Raw genomic sequence first — 19,991 nt, 5'->3', positions numbered from 1 at the left:
ACCAAGGCGTTGCAACCTGGTATCATAAGGGAGGTGCTCCATTTCCTTTATCATTCTTGTTGCCCTTTTTTGCACTTTTTCATCAATTTGTACAGAGGCAATACAACACTTACCAACTTATTTTCGATTCCCTTCCTAATCATGCCAAGCATGGGATTTGCTTTTTTTTTACTGCTGCTGTGCACTGGGTTGACATTTTCATTGAGCTGTCCACCAAAACCCCAAGATCCCTTTATTGGATTGTCTGAGAAAGTTTGGTCCCAATCATTACCAATTACCAGTCATCTAGAAATATTAAATCTTCTTCTCAGATGCATTTTAGAACCCTATAAAATGCTGATCTTGATTTGAAAAACCATTTAGGGATTAGGACCAGATTATCCCTTTCAATGTGCCCTTCCCATTCACCAGAGCGAATCAAAGTTTTGTATGTACAAAGATCTCTCCAATCATCACTGATTTATTATGCTTTACTACAAACTGTTGTGAGCTGTCCAGAATCACTTAGATCAAATGGGTGGGGGAGAGGATGGATAATAACATACAAATAAAATAATTTAATTAATAAGAAGAATCGTATTAGTAACCAGTTATTTAACTGTCATTGTATGTAATTTTTATATGTCAGAGGAAAAAAGCACCGTATACACAGGAGTTTAAATAGTTGTTATATTTCATAACATTAGATTGAATTTAGATTTATTCTGAGTTTACCAACTCCTTCATATTGGCTAGATAAGATACCCATTCTGAGTTCCGGACTGGAATGGGTATTGGACAAAATAAATAAATAAAATAAAATAGAATCTGTTTCAATAAGTGATGGATGACTTTGCCAAAAGACATGAAATTTGATCCCTCAATTGCCTTTGTTATTGTTCATCAAGGCAGTGGTATTTTACTTCATCATGTTGACAGAATGGATTAATTGTAAACTATCAAGTTACCTTAAAGAACAATCACATCTTTCCCTCCATGATGTATGATTTTAAGAAGACCTACTGGTCTCTGAGCTACGGTTTTTCTTGACATATTGATTGTTTAAATTTTTTTCCTATTACAGTGATAACTCGTCTTACAAACACCTCTTCATACGAACTTTTCAAGATATGAACCTGGTGTTTAAGATTTGTTTGCCTCTTTTTAAGAACCATTTTCACCTTATGAACCCGAGCCTGGGTGCGTGGGTTCTCTTACTGTGCGTGTGCTCTCTTACTCCCACAGGAATTCCCCTGCCTTGTGACAGCCACCGCCGGGATTTCCCAATTGCTTGCCACCCCCAGCAGGATTCCCCACCTCCTTTTGCTTGCATGAGGTGGGGAACACCAGATCTGCCACATTTCTCTGCCATTTTCCACTCTAGCCCTCCGCTTCCTCTGTTCCTCGCAGCCAAAGCTTCTTATGCACCAAATCGCTCCCAAAATCACCTCTCCAAAAGCTTCCTATGCCTTCCTTTTCACTTACTATGCCACCCCAAATCGAGGTCCTAACAAAGGCGAATGGATTGAAAAAAGGCAGCAAGGAGAAACGAGGCAAACACTTACTATGCAACCCAAATCGAGGTCCTAATGAAGGCAAATGGAGTGAAGAAAGGCAGCAAGGAAAAATTAGGCATTTTGAAAGGAGAGGTGATTTTGGAAGACTTTGGAAGCGATTTCGGGTGGCATAAGAAGTTCTTGGAAAGGTGATTTTGGGAGCAATTTGAGGTGGCATTAGCCTTCGTTTGGACCTCCATTCCTCGCTTCTCCTTGCTGTCCGTCTCCACTCCATTAGCCTTCACTTTGTCCGCCCGTCACTTTTTTTTTAAGCCTTAAAGTTTGGATTTTCCTAATGGGTTTGCACACATTATTTACTTTTACATCGATTCCTATGGGAAACATTTTTTCACCTTACGAACCTTTCTACTTACGAACCTCATCACGGAATGAATTAAGTTTGTAAGATGAGGTATCACTGTATTTTGAATTGATTTTATGGCTACTATAAAATAGTTTTGAATTTTCTGTGATGTGTAGGAAATATAATGTATAATACTATAAATATTTATATAAAAGTAAGGTATATAAACTTCTTAAATAAATAAAAAACCTTTTAAAAATACTCTCTAATTGCAGGCTAATGTCAGATTTTGGTGGGGAGAGATGGTCTAGAACACGGGTGTCAAACTCATAGTGTCACAATGCTGTCACATGACATTTCACAATGTTTTTTCCCTTCATGGTGCTGGGGTGGGCATGGCCTGCATGTGACGTATCCAGCCCGCAGGCCGCTAGTTTGAAACTCGTAGTCCAGAAGATTCTTTCAGTGAAAAATATGCATACAACTGTATTGGAGACATGTGTTAAGCCCTACTTCACACAAGAGACCAAAGTCCTACTCAGAGTGTTCACCTCTATGCGACTGAAAATGGATATGACGGTTATACTACTATGGTCACTATCCAGAAAATAGTATTTAGAGGCTTATGTTCATGATTCTGAGTCAAAACCAACTTATTTATTACTGCAGCTGCTTGCTTCCTCTATTTTGAACAGACTTTAGCGAAAGGAGAAAATAATTTTTTCAAAGCACACTATGCCTTTTGTTTCTATGCCTTTTGTTTCAAAGAGTATGTTGTACATTCTAGAATGTATTATTTGCAAAGTACAATCAAGTTGCAATATGTATCATGGTCCACCAAAGGGCACTGTTGCATCATTTACTGTCGCATAAGGTTTTTCATTACATTCCCCCCCCCCCCCCCTCAGAAATTGCAAAACATTCAAATTTAGGGGGGAAATGCACTGCTGTTGAAAATAACTGCAACACTCTAGTGCTGTGTAATTTCCAAGGAACATTACAAACACTGTGCAAATTTTCTTGTTGATTTAATTTTACTTTGAACTGTATTGCAGAGCTTAGAGTGAACAAATAGCATTTTATCAGATGTCTCTTACCTAAACTTACTGATGAATGTTAGCATTTAACTACCATAAAGCAAATCCTTGCTGTGAGACTAATATTACTCCCACAATGAAAATAATGCCCTTAAAGGAATAATTTTCCTCTTGACTTGTGCAAAGGAGAAGAATGTTTCCTCCTTTCGAGTTATAATTTGAAAAATCACATGGCATTCTGCAGTGAATGCTATCTGAAAATAATCCTCACTTTTAACACAAAAATGCCACAAAGCCACAACTCTCTTATTCTTTTATTTTCTTTTTCAGGGTGGAATGTATGTTTTCCAATTATTTGATTCTTATGCTGCTAGTGGAATGTGTCTTCTTTTTGTGGCTATATTTGAATGTATCTGCATTGGCTGGTTTTATGGTGAGTCAACAATTGATGTTATTGCCTGAAATTACATAATACTTTTCCGGATAATTTGAATAATGTCTTTTTGATGTCAATTATTTATGTCCTGTTTCTCATTAAATAAATACGTCTCAAACATGTTAAGTATACACTACATATTCATAGTCACTAGTATCTTTTTCAGGGAGTAGTTGGGGAAATTTTTCTGGCCTTCTGCAGAGAAAGGCTTATGCAGGGACTACAAAACAAAATGTTTAGTGTTACCTTGGTTTGGCTCCATCTTTCTGGAATTGTTCCCACAGAAATTATTTCCCTAATTTACCTTGTCAGATAAAAATGTACGAATTGAGGCAAAATTTTAGGATTAGAATAATCAAAGAGCTTGGTTTATAGATCTCCCCATCCGATAAATACTGTTTCCCATATACCGGTAATCATCCTTGTTTCTAAGGGTTTAGAAGTTAAGTACAGACTGCAGATTGAATACCATGACTATTTTGTGAAAGCTTAATTAATTAATTTGATACTTCTATAACTTAATTTACTTATTAAATTTATATGTTGCCTATCACTCTATCCAAAAAGACTCAAGATGGCTGTGCTGTCCCACTCAATCATTCATACCCACATAATAGTGATTTAGTTGGTTTATTAATATTCCCCAGAAATTTTCTTCATCCAAACCTCAGAACAGTCTCACCCTTCGAAAAGCCAATCAATGCTAGTTCACAGAGCAATGGCCAATGAGTCCACAAGGCACTTGAAAGTTTCCTAAATTATTTATTTATTTATTTATTTATTTATTTAATTATTTATTTATTTATTTATTTAATTATTTATTATTTGGTTGGTTGGTTGGTTGGTTAGTTAGTTAGTCAAGTACATATTGGTAGTATACAAAGATATAACAATGTTTATATACATGATACTATTAAGAGAGAAACATTAGGCAAAGTTAAATCCATAAGAATAAGAATAAGAAATAATAATTAGAAATAATAACAAGAAACCTGGCCAAAGTTAAATCCACAATACAAGAGAGTTCACAGGGTAAGGAAAGTACAGAGTTCACAAGGCACGATCCAAGTCAAGACCTGGTGTCAATCAAAGCAAGGTATGAATCACAATGATCAGGAAAAAAACAGCTAAGAAATGAACACATTGATCCCAGCATTGCTTCTTCTGTCTGCTGTGCTAAATAGCCAGCTTCTGGTGCAGCTGATTAAAAAGGGCAAGGGCGCCTCCTTGCAAGTAATGGGGCTGACTTTCACTGCTCCTGCCTTTTCTCTGCCCTATGTGTTCTCGGATTAGATGAAGGAGACATCACTGACTGGTTGCAGTTATGTTGTTTCCCCACCAGGGGCTGCAGCTGTGCTTCAACCAATCCCTATCACAGTGATGGCAAACCTTTTCGGCACTGAGCATGTGCACATGTGCGCGCATCAGAGTGCCGGAAACCTGAACTGGTCTTCAGGTTTCTGGCACATGCGTACACACCAGCCAGTGCCGCAGCACCGTAAACCTGAAGACCAGCTGGCTGGCTTGCACACGCCCAGTTTTGGGGCATTTTTAAGACAGTTTTTTGGGCTGTTTTATGACCCTTTTCTGGCACTTGCGAAGACCAGCTTTCCAGCACTTGCGAAGACCAGCTGTCCGGCACGCATTTGCACAAAAGAAACAAGATGAGCAGCTGACAATGGTGTGCATGCCCACAGATAGGGCTCTATGTGCCACCTCTGGCACATGTACCTATCATAGCCCTATCAGATGGCTCTTGGAGCCATTGACCAATTCCCCTCCGGACATGTAATCTTTCTCGGAGCTGACATCTGGGAAAGTGTCTGGGGAAGTCATGACAATGGCTAACAATGCCACAAAAATAAAAATATAGAAGCAAATATAAATATAAGGGGGGGGGAGAATCAAACTTACAAGAATTAAATACAGGCTGTAGTAAAAGTGTAAACTGCATTCAGTACTAACTACCGGTATATGAGATGTAACCTCATATATGTGAATTGCTTAAAATACTCTTATAATAAAATATTCCCAGAAAGATTAATTCACCCTGAACAACAACAGCAGGCGGAATCTGTCAGGAACCTATGGCCCAGTATATTAAATAAAATATGAATAAAGTGTGTCCCTTGATTTATCAATCTAATGCATTTAAACTATATTGCTATAGTATACAAACAAACATAATATTTTGCTCAAGTATTGTATGAATTGCAGAAGCCAGTTTGAAGCATAATCTGTTATCATGTACATCTAAGTTAAAGTCAGATGTTGAGTGCAACAACATAATGCATCAAATCAAGTCAATTTGGTTTGATTTTCCAAGTTAATTTTAAAAAGAGTTTTTCTACATATATAAAAATCTTTAAAGTATTTAAACTCATTCAACTTTCATGAATTAATAGTTACCCCATTCCAAATTTAATTTGGGAAATTTTTTTGTAGAATTATTCAGTTTATATACATAGATGCAAAATAATATAGCTATCCTTAGTAAAGGTGGGTAACTTGAAATGGCTGAGTAATATAAACATACTTTTCAAGTAGAGAGCTATTTGAAGTTACAACTGCCAAAGCATCTTAATAGCAATAGCATTTAGATTTATATACCACTTCATAGTACTTTTGCAGCCCTATCTAAGCGGTTTACAGAATCACCATATTGCCCCATCAATCTGGGTCCGCATTTTACCCATCTTGGAAGGATGGAAGGCTGAATCAAACTTGAGCCAGTGGTGAGATTTGAAGTGCTGAACTACAGCTAACAGTTAGCTGAAATAGCCTGCAGTGCTGCACTCTAACCAGTGCACCACCCCTAAATATTTTAGGGAGATATTTATACGAGCAGATATTGAAGATTCCATTCTATACCCTACCATGAACATCTCTGCATTTGTGGAGTGGCAGAAGTGGAAGACCTGGCTCACATCCTAATTGATCGTTGCTTGTATAAGGAGGCGAGAGACAGGTACCTTGGTCTATATACAAAACAAATGACCTATTGGGGTCTCCATATCAAAACAAATTACCTTATGTGTTGCCAGAACCTGAAAATAACATTTAATACAGCACAGTATTTAAACAAAATTGTTCGGTTGAAATCTGCATACTTAGAACTGATTGGGGTAGATTGCAGGGGTAACACCGGAATATACTTTTATTATATTTTATCTATATCTTAAATTATTGTATTTTATTCAATTTCATTTTAAATTGTTTTTATCAGATTTTAGTAATAAATTGCAACTTTGCACTTTGATATGGCTCAAGGGCTAATCAATAAAGACTCATGTCAATAAAATGATTATAAACAATAAAACTATTAACAACCATTACAACATAATATGTGAGAGAATACCAGTAATTTTCCTGACCGACTCTGGACTACCATTATTGGATCCCTAGGACAGATAGAGCAAACCATGTCTTCAGGAGTTTCCAGATGTCCAACAAGGTCAGGGCCAACTTGACTTCAGGGAACATGATCTTCCAAAGAGTGGGTGTTCTGGCAGAAAAAGAACTCCCTTGGGTCCCATCAGATGGCATGTATTTGTAGATGGGACTTGCAACGTGCTGTTTCTGCCATACCTGATGGGATAGAAATATATGATTTGGGAGTGGGAGTCTCTCAAGTAACCCAGCCCCATGCCAGTCAGGACTTTATCAATCATTATCAGCACCTTGAACTGAACCCCTGAACAAACTGGTAATCAGTAGACTTGATGAACGAAGATATAATGTGATCTATGGGTAATCTTTTCTGGTAACTGTCCCATATGGCAATTGTTCAGAGCTATGACAGGGTTGAAGAAGTAACTTTGCAAGTAATCCTTGTCTTTATAACCTTTGCAGTCCTGTGAAACAAATAAAAGTTGAAGTAAGCACAGTTTCACTTAGTGAACTTAAGTCACTTAGACTTAACCATAAGAGCTACGGTGGTGCACTGAATAGAGTGCAGGCTACTTCAGTTAACCGCTAGCTGTAGTTCAGCCGTTCAGATCTCACCAGCGGCTCAAGGTTTACTCAGCCTTCCATCCTTCCAAGGTGGGTAAAATTAGGACTCAGGTTGTTGGGGGCAATATGCTGATTCTGTAAACTGTTTAGAGAGGGATGTAAAAGCACTATGAAGCAGTATATAAGTCTAAATGCTATTACTATTGCTATATTCCTGGCCCCAATTGTATTCCCCCAAACCCTAAGCCACTCAGTCTTGCCAAGATTGAACTAAAGCCCATCCAAACTCCTACAGCCTCCAAGGACTGAGATGGGGCATCAGTGCTAAGCTTACTTCACCAGGGGCAGAAATATACACCTGGTATCATCAGCATACTGATGATATTTCACCCCATGGCTAAAGAGGACCACCTCCAATGTCTTCATGTAGACATTAAACATTTAATAAAATGTCTTGGCATGATGTTTCTGCTGTTCTCTATCCCTTGACTTTTCCTGCTGATAATGAAATAATTGATGCTGAGCTAATGTTCATCCCCTTGGAGACCCTCCATATCTTTGGCAATAGGTTCTGTCTTCTTTTGCGGGGGAGTTACATTTGGAAGGCAGTGGCATCTGGAAGCTTGAGTCTCTTCCCTGCTTTTGTTATGGCATAACCTCATGATACCGCATCATTCTCAGGTGGCTCCAAAGGAAAATAAAAGTGACAGCCTTGTACATCCCTTCCTCAGATGTGTAGTGACACAATGGACATCTTGCCAAGAGCATTCTCGGAGGCCTGAAGCAGCCCTGGAAAGAACTGTGTTACTATAGCTGATGTAGTTACAGCTAAACCAGATCCAATAAATAATGGGCAATGTCTCTTTCCAGCAACAGCCACAATTTTCACAGCTGCCTTTGCCTTCCATTTTTAGGCAACCATTAACTATTACAGAGAAAGGCTGCATCTCAGAAATAGTGTATAAACATCTATGTCACTACAGAATTCCAAATGTATTGTGACTAAATTGAAACTAAAGTGTTCATGGATGCACACTCAGTCTTTGCTCTTTTATTTTTCATAGGAAGCAATCGGTTTTACGACAACATTGAAGATATGATTGGGTACAGACCACTGATATTGTTTAAATGGTGTTGGATGGTGCTTACTCCTGGCATTTGTGCAGTAAGTAATATAACATATGATTAATATGAGAACACAAATAGTAAGACTCCGGCAAGGTTTTCGGTCAGATGCTTTGTTCAAATTATTTTGCAGAAGTAGATAATACAAGGAGAATTCAACAAATCTCAAGTGGTGAAGTGGGGAAAAAAATCTTATGAAATATCCCTCCATTTACTTAGCTATTTTTTATTGATCATGTTATATTAGATTTTTTTCCTAATGCACCTTGATTCAGGCAAACCATTGTTTCTTGTCATCTTCAATGTGTGTGTGTGTGTGTGCGTGCACAAAACTGTGTGCACCTTTGAGTTAGTGTTTGCTCCTGACAACTGCCTGAACAGCCCTGAAGTTTTTTGGCAAGATTTCAGAAGTAACTTGTCATTGCCTCCTTCCTAGGACTCAGAAACAGTGATTGACTCAAGGTCATGCAGCTGATGCCTTGGTGCCTAAAGACAAGAACTCAGGGCCTCTCAATTTCCAAGCTGATGCCCTAACCACACTGTTTCTTTGTGCATTAATTCATATTGTAATGATAAACTACATAAGAAATCTAACATATAACTAAATACACTGGTACCTCTACTTAAGAACTTAATTCATTCTTAATTCGTTCTTAAGTAGAAACATTCTTAAGTAGAAGTAATTTTCTCCATAGGAATCAATGTAAAAGCAAAAAAGCAAAAAGCAAACACGTGCAAACCCATTAGGAAAGAAATAAAAGCTTGGAATTTGGGTGGGAGGAGGACAGTCACTGCCGAAGAAAGAAGGTGAGGTGAGGGGAATAAAAAAAAATCCAAAACTTTAAGGCTCTGAGGCAGCGAGGAGGAACATGCGCCTCCCATACACCCAGTGCGAGGCTGCCTCCCATATACTGCGCCAGAGAGAGAAACCCAGGTGGGCGAGAAGCGGGAACATCCCACTCTTTTGACAGAAAAGCAGCAGCTGCTGCTGCTGCCACCTCCTGCCTCTTCCTTCCCATGCTCAGGGGCTCCCCTCTCCTCTCGCTCGTTTGCTCTGTAGCTGGTGCTTTCCTTCACTGTGGTGACTCCTCGGTTTGATCTGGCCAGGCCAAAGTGCCTCCTTTTGCCTTTCCACACCTAGACGCTCTGGGAGGCAACCTCGCGCTGGGTGTATGGGAGGCAGCGTGAGGACGTTACCACAGTGGAGTGGTTTATGAAAATGCTCCATTCGCTCTGGGCTGCCAAAGCCTCCTTAAGCACCACTGAAAGGCTCCTCTGGCAGCCCAAAAAAGTCTGAAATGGCCAGGATTAAAGGGGGAATGGCAGGAAACTGGCCAGGCCTTTGTGCCACTCTCAAATTTCCTGGGAAATTTTTCCCAGCTCGGGTTCTTAAGTAGAAAATGGTTCTTAGTAGAGGCAAAAAAATCTTCAACACCCGGTTCTTATCTAGAAAAGTTCTTAAGTAGAGGTGTTCATTAGTAGAGGTACCACTCTATATGGCTAAATGGCTTAGGAGTTTACTAATCTGCCTATAATGAGCACTTGGAGAAAGGTGTGATGGAATGAATCCTAATTGATTCCCATAACTCTTTTCTCCAAATCTTACTGTACCCTGCCCTCAACAGGAAAAGAGCCCTATTCCTCAGCCATACAGGACTATGTATGCTTTTGGGAAGACCAAACGAAGAGGAGAAGGGTGTTAATTATTAGGACTATACTGGTTAGGACTATACAAGGTCTACTATTCAAGCGGGAAAATGAAGGTTGTTGATTTGTTGAGCCATCTGACAAGTCTGTATAAAGGGGAGATCTGTTAGTCTGGCTCTTTGCTAGATCTTACTTGTTGCTAGAATAAAGAGCTGTGTTTCCCAAGCCTGTCTCAAGCCTCTTCAATCCCAACAGAAAAGAAGGCCAAAAATCAGCTGGCCAGCACGCACATGCATGCTAGTGCTGACATAGGGCAACACCTCACATGCCCTCAGATGCGCCTCAGATGCGCTCCAAGTCTTCGGAGAGGGGCGGCATGCAATTATTATTATTATTATTATTATTATTATTATTATTATTAATAATAATAATATGGCTCCACATGTTACCTGTGGCATACGTGCCATAGGTTCACCATCACTGACCTACTATGTTAATTTTCTAGGATGAAAGAGTTTCCTAAGCAAAATTTCTCTCTCTTTTTTTCTCAAGGATATGTAACATATTCCTCCCTATTTCAGGCAATCTTCATATTTTTCCTGGTGAAATATAAACCTTTGAAGTACAACAACATATATACATACCCAGACTGGGGTTATGGTATTGGATGGATGATGGCTCTCTCCTCCATGGTCTGCATTCCTTTGTGGATATGTGCAAAACTGTGGAAAACAGAAGGAACCATCTTGGAGGTGATGCTTATTTTTATTATAAAGCAGTTATTTACTTATTTACTTATTTACTTATTTACTTATATACTTATTTACTTATTTACTTATTTACTTATTTACTTATTATTTACTTATTATTTACTTATTATTTACTTATTATTTACTTATTTACTTGATTGATTGAACACAAGAACAAGGGGACACAATCTGAAGTTAGTTGGGGGAAAGATCAAAAGCAACATGAGAAAATATTATTTTACTGAAAGAGTAGTAGATCCTTGGAACAAACTTCCAGCAGACAGTAACTGAATTTAAACATGCCTGGGATAAACACATATCCATCCTAAGATAAAATACAGAAAATAGTATAAGGGCAGACTAGATGGACCAGGAGGTCTTTTTCTGCCGTCAGACTTCTATGTTTCTATATGCTGCCTCACTTCGAGGACTGGGGCAGCTTACAACATATAAAAAGAAAATAATATATAGTAGACAAGCAGTTCTAGATAGAAGCCCAGGAAGAAAAAAACAGGATATACCATATTTTTCAGAGTATAAGACACACCTTCCCACCTAAAAGAGGCTGAAATTTTGGTTGCCACTTATACTCTGAATGTAGCTTTTACTAAGTTTTTTTTCCAGCCCTAACAAGGTGCAAACCAGTGAAGTGATCTTCTGTTCTGTGCTAGCTAAGCGATCTTCCCTTTGCCTGCTTTTTTTTTTTACAGCTGTTCCCCTCCAATAATCAGCTGGGCTTCTGGGCTTTAGAAACCTTCTTTTCAGCCCTAAGGCCAGTGAAGTGATCTTCCGTGCTTAGCTAGCAAGCCATTTTCTGCCTTTTTTTCAGTCCTAATAAGGTGCTAACAAGTGAAACTATCTTCTTACCAAAGTGATCTTCCCTTTGCCTGATTTTCTCATTGTTCCTCACTCTGAAGAGAGAGAGAAGTGACTAACTGTTTTTATCCCCACCCAGGGGATAAAAAGCAAGCATGTGTGCTTAAAACCAGCAAACTAATTTGCTGAAGCTGACCAGATTAAGAACTGGTTAAATGAATACCTGGTAGGCAGATTATTCTTTTCCTATTTTCCTCCCCAAAAACTAAGGTGCATCTTATACTTTGGCATGTCTTATACTCTGAAAAATATGGTACATCTTTTTGAATCTTGAGTCTTTATCTTCTGTTGATAGTAGTTCAGAATTTATGGGCTTCCGACTACATAAATTTGTGCCTATTATTGTGATACAACAAATGCAGACATCAAATGATAGCAATAAATTTATTAACTTACTCTTCATTTAATTTATGGTGGTATATGTGGAAAAAAATCAAGAGAGAGCTTGGGAGGTGCAAAAGTGGATATTTTTGTTACCCAAACAATATGTTTACATTTTAGGCGGGTTGTCTTAAAGTTTTTTTAAAAAAATAATAATCTCAAGCCTATTTCAGAACTTATCCCATAGTACTCACTTGAGGGCCACAAATGAATAACCCTATTATATTGATTAAGTACCATACAAATATTTATTATATGATATCAATTCACAAGCATATGAAAAATATTTTTTGAAATATTTTAAAACCAAAATTTGGTTTTGGAAGGAGGAAAGAAAATTGAGGCAACAAATATCCTAGAGTAAGCCTCTAGTAAGAAGTGAGAACTGTTAAGTGGGGAATATTCAGAACCAGAGATGGTGTGATTTTGTGCATAATATTTTTATCTTAAATAATCTATTATTGAATGAACACATTATTAGGACAGTGTATGCCTCAGATCCACTTCCAAACAGGTGCTTTCGAACATGCTGTTCTTTGAAAACATCACCTGTGGTACCTGTCACTACAGGTGTCTAATCCTGGAAGGAGATGTGACTGCTTTAAAGAAGTATAGACTGGTGCTGCATTCATCCTCCCATGCTTTGATTACAAATGAAATCCAAAGCACACACAGCATGTATGCATGCATGATTACATAGTGTTAAGTTTGCAGCATGCAATACCAAAATATATTATGATGTTAAAACCTTCAAGAACCAGTGCTTTAAAAGGGCAACATGTGTGAACTAGATTTTATTGAGTTGGCATGACTATAAGGATGACAAAAATACTTAATGATTTGTTTTGTTTTTTAATTTGCTTCCTGTTTTCCAGAGATTCAAAAAACTGAGTGTAGCTAGCCCAGATCTGAAAATGAAAGGAAAGATCAGAGCTGGCTCATATGTTGCTACAGCAAATGACTACGATGCCAAACTGAAAGGTGATGGCAATATTTCAGCCATTACAGAAAAAGAGACACATTTCTAAATGAACTTTCTATTATTTTTTTGTAAAAATGAAGACATAAATAAATGAATGAATACTTCACTTAATTATAGAAAGCAGCTTGTTTTGCACAACTTTATTAACAAGTTAATTTTAAAGTGAACTTGTATAATTGTTTAAAAGTGATTTTTAATTATTATATAAGTAACAATTATATATATAAATATAAATATATATAAAAATGAAATAGAATTCTTTGTTAGTGATGACTTGTAATATTGTGATTCTGGTGTTTTTATAGCTCCTAGAAGGATCTATATAATCTGTTGTAAAACGTTTACACTTTTTTAAGGCATGTGTTGTATAGTTACTACACCCTCTAATTTGTAAGCATGTCCAACTGTTTCAGCTTCTACTGTATGTATATAAAGGGAATCACAATGTCATTAGGTTAGTATCTATAAGGGTACTTTCTTCAGATATGCAACTTTGTTTAACACCTAACATCGTGAATTGGGGCCTGATCCAATACCATAGATGTTGATCTAAATCTTTCTGTGGACCACCAGAGTTGTTTACTGGAAGGCTGATAGTCTTCAGTCATGCTTGTTTATTGTTAAGTAAAGAAAGTATACAAGCCTATCTTGGCTAGGCTATTTGGCAAGCCTGTTTTCACAGGTGTTGAGGCAATGCTTTTCTGCTCAGCGCTTTGAATCCAATTTCTGCTTTGGACTTGTGTTGTCTTGAATAACACACTCCGCATCTCATGGAGTCTTCTTCGAAGCTTTTGGGAGTTTCAACGGCAGCCTATTCAATGTATGTATTCAAATATGAGAGCTCTAGCTCTGAGTCAGTTTCATGGATATATATGTTAAGATTTCCCTTAGAATTACAGAATATATATTTTATTTATAAAAAGTAAATGGGGAAATGCCTTATTTAAACTTTTTCTTTTGCCTGACCTACTTAACATACAGAAATGTGGTGAAGACAAGTTGAATTATATTTTTTCCTGAATTCTCATAGAAATTATTTTTATACATAAAAAAAAGCTATTAAGATGATAGTGATATTAATAGAGTTTGATTTCCCAGAAGTTGGTGTATGAATTTTATTCTTCTTTGTTTGTTCCTAATGATTACATAAACTATCTCAAGTGTTTTGCATTTGACTTTTGATTTGTTTTTAACAGAGAGACCTGCATAGTTTATGTATGTGATATTAAAAGAGAGTCATAGTGCAATGATATGTTTCAGTTTTCTCCAATTTGATAGTACAAGATCTCTTAAGTTTGACATTCCTACAATGCCAGTTAGCATGCTTATCGGCTGTCCAGAGACTTGGGGAATTCTATTTCTGGCTTATTTGGAGGAAACTGGTTAAACATGGCTTCTTTCATCAGTAGCTAGCAAAAGTTACTGTACTTGAAAAAATAATATATGCTAGTATATATAAGGCATTTAATAAATGCCTTAATTTTAATAAATCCCTATATTGTTTCTTGTGCTGTTTCACTAGGGAAAATCCACCAGTAACGCAGTAGACAAAATTAAAGATTAATCTAAGAAATAATTGTAAAAAAACTAAACCATATTAAGACACTTTGAACTCTGGGCTCTGATATCATTTATTACTGAACTACACAGGAAGAATGGATTTTATTTAAGCATTGTTGAATTTGATCAGCATTTTTTTTGGCATAATATGCTTATATTGCTTTCTAAAAAAAACAATCAAAGCAGGAAACATTCAGACAGTTTCAATTAAGAATCTATAAATAGTATGTCACTGACCTCCCCCTATACCCCCCACAATGAATTATATACTCCAGGTGTTTTATTAGAAGACAATTCTGAAGAAATGGGTGTGATACAAAATGGGAAGGTTCATACTATTAATTCAAAACTATCTACTTTTAGTGTGGTAAAAACACATTCAAATGTGCTCTATATTAGTCTTCATCTCTCCTGTCAAACCTATTAAACTAATTACATCTCATTATTCAAGGAAGAGCAAAGACACAATGTAAAAAACCATTTCACAAACCTTTGCCATTTAATCCCTACCCACATAGATTCTATAGATTCAAATAGAACTGAAAAGCTGGTCTTTACATCATATGCATGCTTTAATCTTTGAATTATCTTGAGAGCAATATGTGATAAATCTATATTATTGACTTTTTGTTTATTTATATTTTCTTCATAGACAATTACCCATTGTTAGAATCTATGCATTGCCTTTTTCAAGTTATAGATGTGGTAAGTACCAGGCTTTTTTTAAATAAAGAAAAAAAAAACTCCAAGCAAACTGAATCAAACTGTTAATTTAGAAGGTCGTCTGTATTCTATGTTCCTGAATCTCCTTATAAGTTCCTATTATTACATGAATTACTAAAAGATACAAATCTGTAATTTAAAATTCTTTGGTTCTCTATGAAAAGTAGTTTTAAATAATTTAGCTATTCATATATAGGAATTTTCAAAAACATGAAGTAATTGTCTCAGAAATTATTGCTGCCACTTCTACTAATCACAATATAGTTATTTTTTTTCAGGTAATGTATCCTGTCTTTAAAATAAAGAAATGTTTAGCCCAATGCTATGCAGAGATATATTCCATTGTGTTCAAAAGGCCTTCCTATATGGTAAACATGAAGAGGACTTGTTTTTCATTGTCTTGAGGTGATTCGCTGATATGGATTATCAAATGTAGAATTGCTTTCATCCAGACGCCCCAACTCAAGAACTATTCTATGAATATGATTCCTATTTGCTGCTATTCACCAATAGCTTTACACACATTCATGTGGTTTGATATGGTCTAAAGCAATGTTTCTTATTTGGTGTCCTTGTTAATTTCCACATTTACTACTAGTACTTGATCCATTTAATTCTTAGACTTCATTTTTAATGTATTGCTGGGAGATTTGGTTTCAATTTTTTGATTATGGAGGGGGGTTTTTTCTGGGACAAAATGTGATGATGATAAACAGCAATGGCATTGTGATAACTTCTTGTGATGTGCAGTAGGAAACAATAATGCTCATTTTTGAAGTATATGCAGTATTATTCAAAAGTAAAGAAAATATGAGATTTATGTACACTTTTACACAAAATTTTTATTTGGTATTCAAGGAAGCACAACATTTTGTTTGCTTACTTTTTAAAAAAAATTAAAGAAAATGGGTAAATGTGTGGTTCTTGCTTTACTTAATCCACTGCGTACTTCGTTTGCATTAAAGATACCCTCTATTAAATGGATAAATGGATTCTAAATGGATTTTTCATGGCAACAATGCAAAAGTGGTTTGCTATATAGATACCTGTAGAATTGCAGCATTCTCTGACTGTCCTATTTGGCAGAAAAATAAACAGTATTTATCATAACAACAAAATCAAAAATGCTGCTTTAGAATTTGATTTTTGGATAGAATTTTTTTATTCCATTTCAGCCACCACTGATAGAACTCTTAGTATTATTAACACAATATATCAAAATAAGAGCAAAGCCTTTTTAAGTCTATTTCCATCATTAGCACCTGGTTAAGGCTGGAAAGAAACATTTGGAGCAAATAGAGAATGAAAAAAAAAATCAAGGACAGGGTTTGGAAAACATTCTTGGCAGAGAGTAACAATGAAAGAGCTTGCAAGCCAGTAAGAGCTGGGAACATTGTTAACACCTGGTTAAGGCTGGAAAGAAACTTACTCAGAGCAAGTTAGAGCAATGGGGAAAAAAACCTGCAAAGACTTAGGGCTTGGAAAATATTATTCACAGAGAGAAACAATGAAAGAGGCTGCAAGGTAAGACCTGGGAAGATTGCTAGCAGCTAGTTAGGGCTTGGGGGGGGGGGGAAGCTACATTCAGAGTATAAGACGCACCCTAATTATCAGCCTCTTTTAGGAAGGAAAAAGATGTGTCTTATACACCGAAAAATATGGTATTTGTTTAGCAAAGTGATGGGATTGGGGGAAAACTGTTCTTGTATCTAGTTATCTTGGTGTGCAGTGCTCTGTAGCAACGTTTTGAGGGTAAGAGCTTAAACTATGTCCAGGATGCAAGGGGTCAGTAAATATTTTCACAGCTCTCTTTGACTCATGCAATATAGAGGTTCTCAATGGAAGGCAGTTGGCAGTGATTGTTTTTTCTGCAGTTCTGATTATCCTGATTATTGATTATTATTAGTATATGGATATGAGACTTCAAAACGGCATTTGATGAAGGCAATGAGGAACAAATGCAGCCCTTATACATGTTAGCTTACAAATTATTGTATGATTATTGTCCTAAGGAACATTGGGCAGCATGGTGGCCTATAGAGGTGAAGATTGAATAGAATAACAGAGTTGGAAAAGACCTTGGAGGTCTAGTGAAGTCCAATACCCTGTTTAGACAGGAAACCCCCTGCTTAGGCAGGAAAGATGCTTGGCTCCCCTCGGAAGGTTGAGAGTTCAATCCTAGGCAGCAACAGATGTTTCTCTATCAGGACACAAAGAGAAAATATCTGCTACAAATTCTGTGTAGGAATTAGGAAGGACATCTGGACAGTAAATGCTCAACTCCATTCAGCTGAGTCATGAAGATAAATGATTATATATTTCTTTTTTTAAAAAATAAAAAACTGCCAAAAGAAGGATTTTTTCCTTCTTTCTTACACCGCTTAAATTGTTAAAATAAATTTTAGGAACTGTATGATAATTAAATAATTGGCTGGAAAACAATATGGGTAAATTATTTAGACAGTTGAATTGCTTAAGGTAAGTCTTATATTCTTACTGATCACCTGAAAGTTGAATGATACTTTTTTAATGCTCTAGAAAACTGTTAATTCTTATTTGCAGATTATTTTTCCCTACATATGCAGTTAATGTAAGTGGATTTCTAACATAATATACAAGACTTCAAAGTGTTAATAGTAAATGCCAGGTCTGTCTGTAATAAGATCACATTCGTTCACAAACTGCTGTGACTTTCAGATTTGCAAATTTGATGTTAGCCTTACCAGGTAGACCAGTGTTTCCCAACCTTGGCAACTGGAAGATATTTGGACTTCAACTCCCAGAATTCCCCAGCCACCATTCTGGGAGTTGAAGTCCAAATATCTTCAAGTTGCCAAGGTTGGGAAACACTGAGGTAGACTGAGTAGGAAACACAGCCAGATAAGCTAACTCTACAATTATTGTAAAGCCACATAAACAAAGGCTTAAAAATACATTTCTCCCACTATCACCTTTACAGTCCAAGGACTTAGGAAAGTCCCTTCTGAGTCTCTCCATATTCCATGTAGCTGCTCTTTCTAGTCTGGCTAACTTCTAGTATCTCTTCACCCCATCTCCCAAGGTCATTGCCATATATCAATAGACATTTGATGCTGCCAGTCACAGTATTTTCCTGGATTTCCTACAGTTTGGGGATTCTAGGTACCACCTTCATATGATTGTGTCCCTTTCTACCAAGGAGAGGTCACTGATTAAGCACCATAGAGGTCAATCTTCTCTCCCCACGTTTTAAACATTGACATGAAGCCATTGGATAAACCATTGTAGTTATGTCATATGACAATCAATTCTAAGTAACCATCCTAGGCTGACTAAAAACCCTTTACTGTCTAGAGGCAGTAAGATTTGGGTGGGATAAGACAGACATATTAAAAATTAACAAATGGAAGTGACTGCTTATATATCAGGATTCTATGCCTTTAGTGCAGTGGTTCTCAACTTGAGGGTCAGGACCCCTTTGGGGGTCAAATGACCGTTTCACAGGGGTCACCTAAGACCATGGAAAAAGACAAATTTCCCATGGTGTTACGAACTAAAGCTTCTATTCTGGTGCCTTGGAACATATTTTTACAATCGGACCAATCAAGCATTTACAGTGGGGTTGTCCCTCTTACTTTCCTGCCAATCAGCTTAAAGCTCTGTTGGGGAGAATTGGCACTAGAATTATGGTTGGGGGTCATTACAAAATTGTATTAAGGGATTGCAGCATTAGAAAGTTTGAGAACCGCTGCTTTAGTGGCTTCTTCTTTTCTTTTCTTTTTTCTTTTCTGAAAGAGCAGGCCTGAGGACTTTTGACTTTGGGGTCTTCCTGGATTCACAACTCCTATTGAACCAGCAGAAGGAAATTGTGGCTGTGGATACTTTTGCTCAAGGTCAACTGGTGCATCAATTGCAATGATGGACTATTGCAATGTTCTATACATTGGTATTCAATTGGTTCAAAACTCTTCGAATTTTGTAGTACTTGATGCATTTTGATGTGAGAATCTTGTCCTCATAATCAACATTTGTTTATTACTCGATGTGCTGCAAAAGGAAGTGGGGGACAGCCATAGAGAGCAGACAAGATGTTGGTCATGATGGAAAGGTCACTGCAAAAAGGACATGGGGGGACAGCTGCAGAAGGGAGAGAAGAAGCAGGCCATGCTGGGAAAGTCACTGCCATAGGAAAAGTGGTAGTTAGGAAGTCCTTCCCATCTGAAATAAAGAGTCATGATAAATCAGATGGTTTGTTTGGTACTCATTCCTTTTACTACAGGACATGCCTCCCAGAACCAATTAACGACAAATACAAGAGTGCTGCTGTATATGGGGCTGCCTATGCAGTCCCTGGCAACACTCTGGACAAGTCCTTGCAGTCTTCCTGGGGCTGAGAGAGAGTGACTAGCTCAAAGTCACCTAGCAAGCCTTGTGAGTAAGATGGGGCTAGAGTTCACGGTCCTTTGTTTTTTAGCCTGATGCTTTAATCTCTACATCAAACTGGCTTTCAGATTCAGTTTAAATCTTTAGATTTAAGATTACCAGAAAACTACAAGTGGTTCAAAAGGTAGCACACGTATTACAACTGAACTTCCATTTCTATTTTTATCATCAGGTACAATCAGGAAAGACTTAATGAAGTATTTCATTAAGTCTATAGTCTGGAGGACAGAAGGGAAAGGAGGGTCATGATCCAAACATTT

General features: G+C 37.1%; 1 protein-coding gene across 1 annotated transcript in view; it reads left to right on the top strand.

Moving 5' to 3' along the window:
* SLC6A11 (solute carrier family 6 member 11) overlaps positions 1–19,689 on the top strand; it is a 164,172-nt gene extending 144,483 nt beyond the window's left edge. The window contains exons 12-18 of the mRNA XM_070738603.1: positions 3,207–3,309; positions 8,331–8,431; positions 10,620–10,790; positions 12,920–13,025; positions 15,239–15,291; positions 15,588–15,714; positions 19,089–19,689. Of these exons, the coding sequence (XP_070594704.1) occupies positions 3,207–3,309; positions 8,331–8,431; positions 10,620–10,790; positions 12,920–13,025; positions 15,239–15,291; positions 15,588–15,713 (660 nt within the window). The 3' untranslated portion in view covers position 15,714; positions 19,089–19,689. The remainder of the gene's footprint in view (positions 1–3,206; positions 3,310–8,330; positions 8,432–10,619; positions 10,791–12,919; positions 13,026–15,238; positions 15,292–15,587; positions 15,715–19,088) is intronic.
* The last annotated feature ends 302 nt before the right edge of the window (positions 19,690–19,991 follow it).

This window comes from Erythrolamprus reginae, chromosome 2, assembly GCF_031021105.1.
Source record: "Erythrolamprus reginae isolate rEryReg1 chromosome 2, rEryReg1.hap1, whole genome shotgun sequence".
NCBI classification, from domain to species: Eukaryota; Metazoa; Chordata; class Lepidosauria; order Squamata; family Dipsadidae; genus Erythrolamprus; species Erythrolamprus reginae.
Note: the sequence above shows the minus strand (reverse complement) of the source record. Positions and strands in the feature narration are given on the sequence as shown.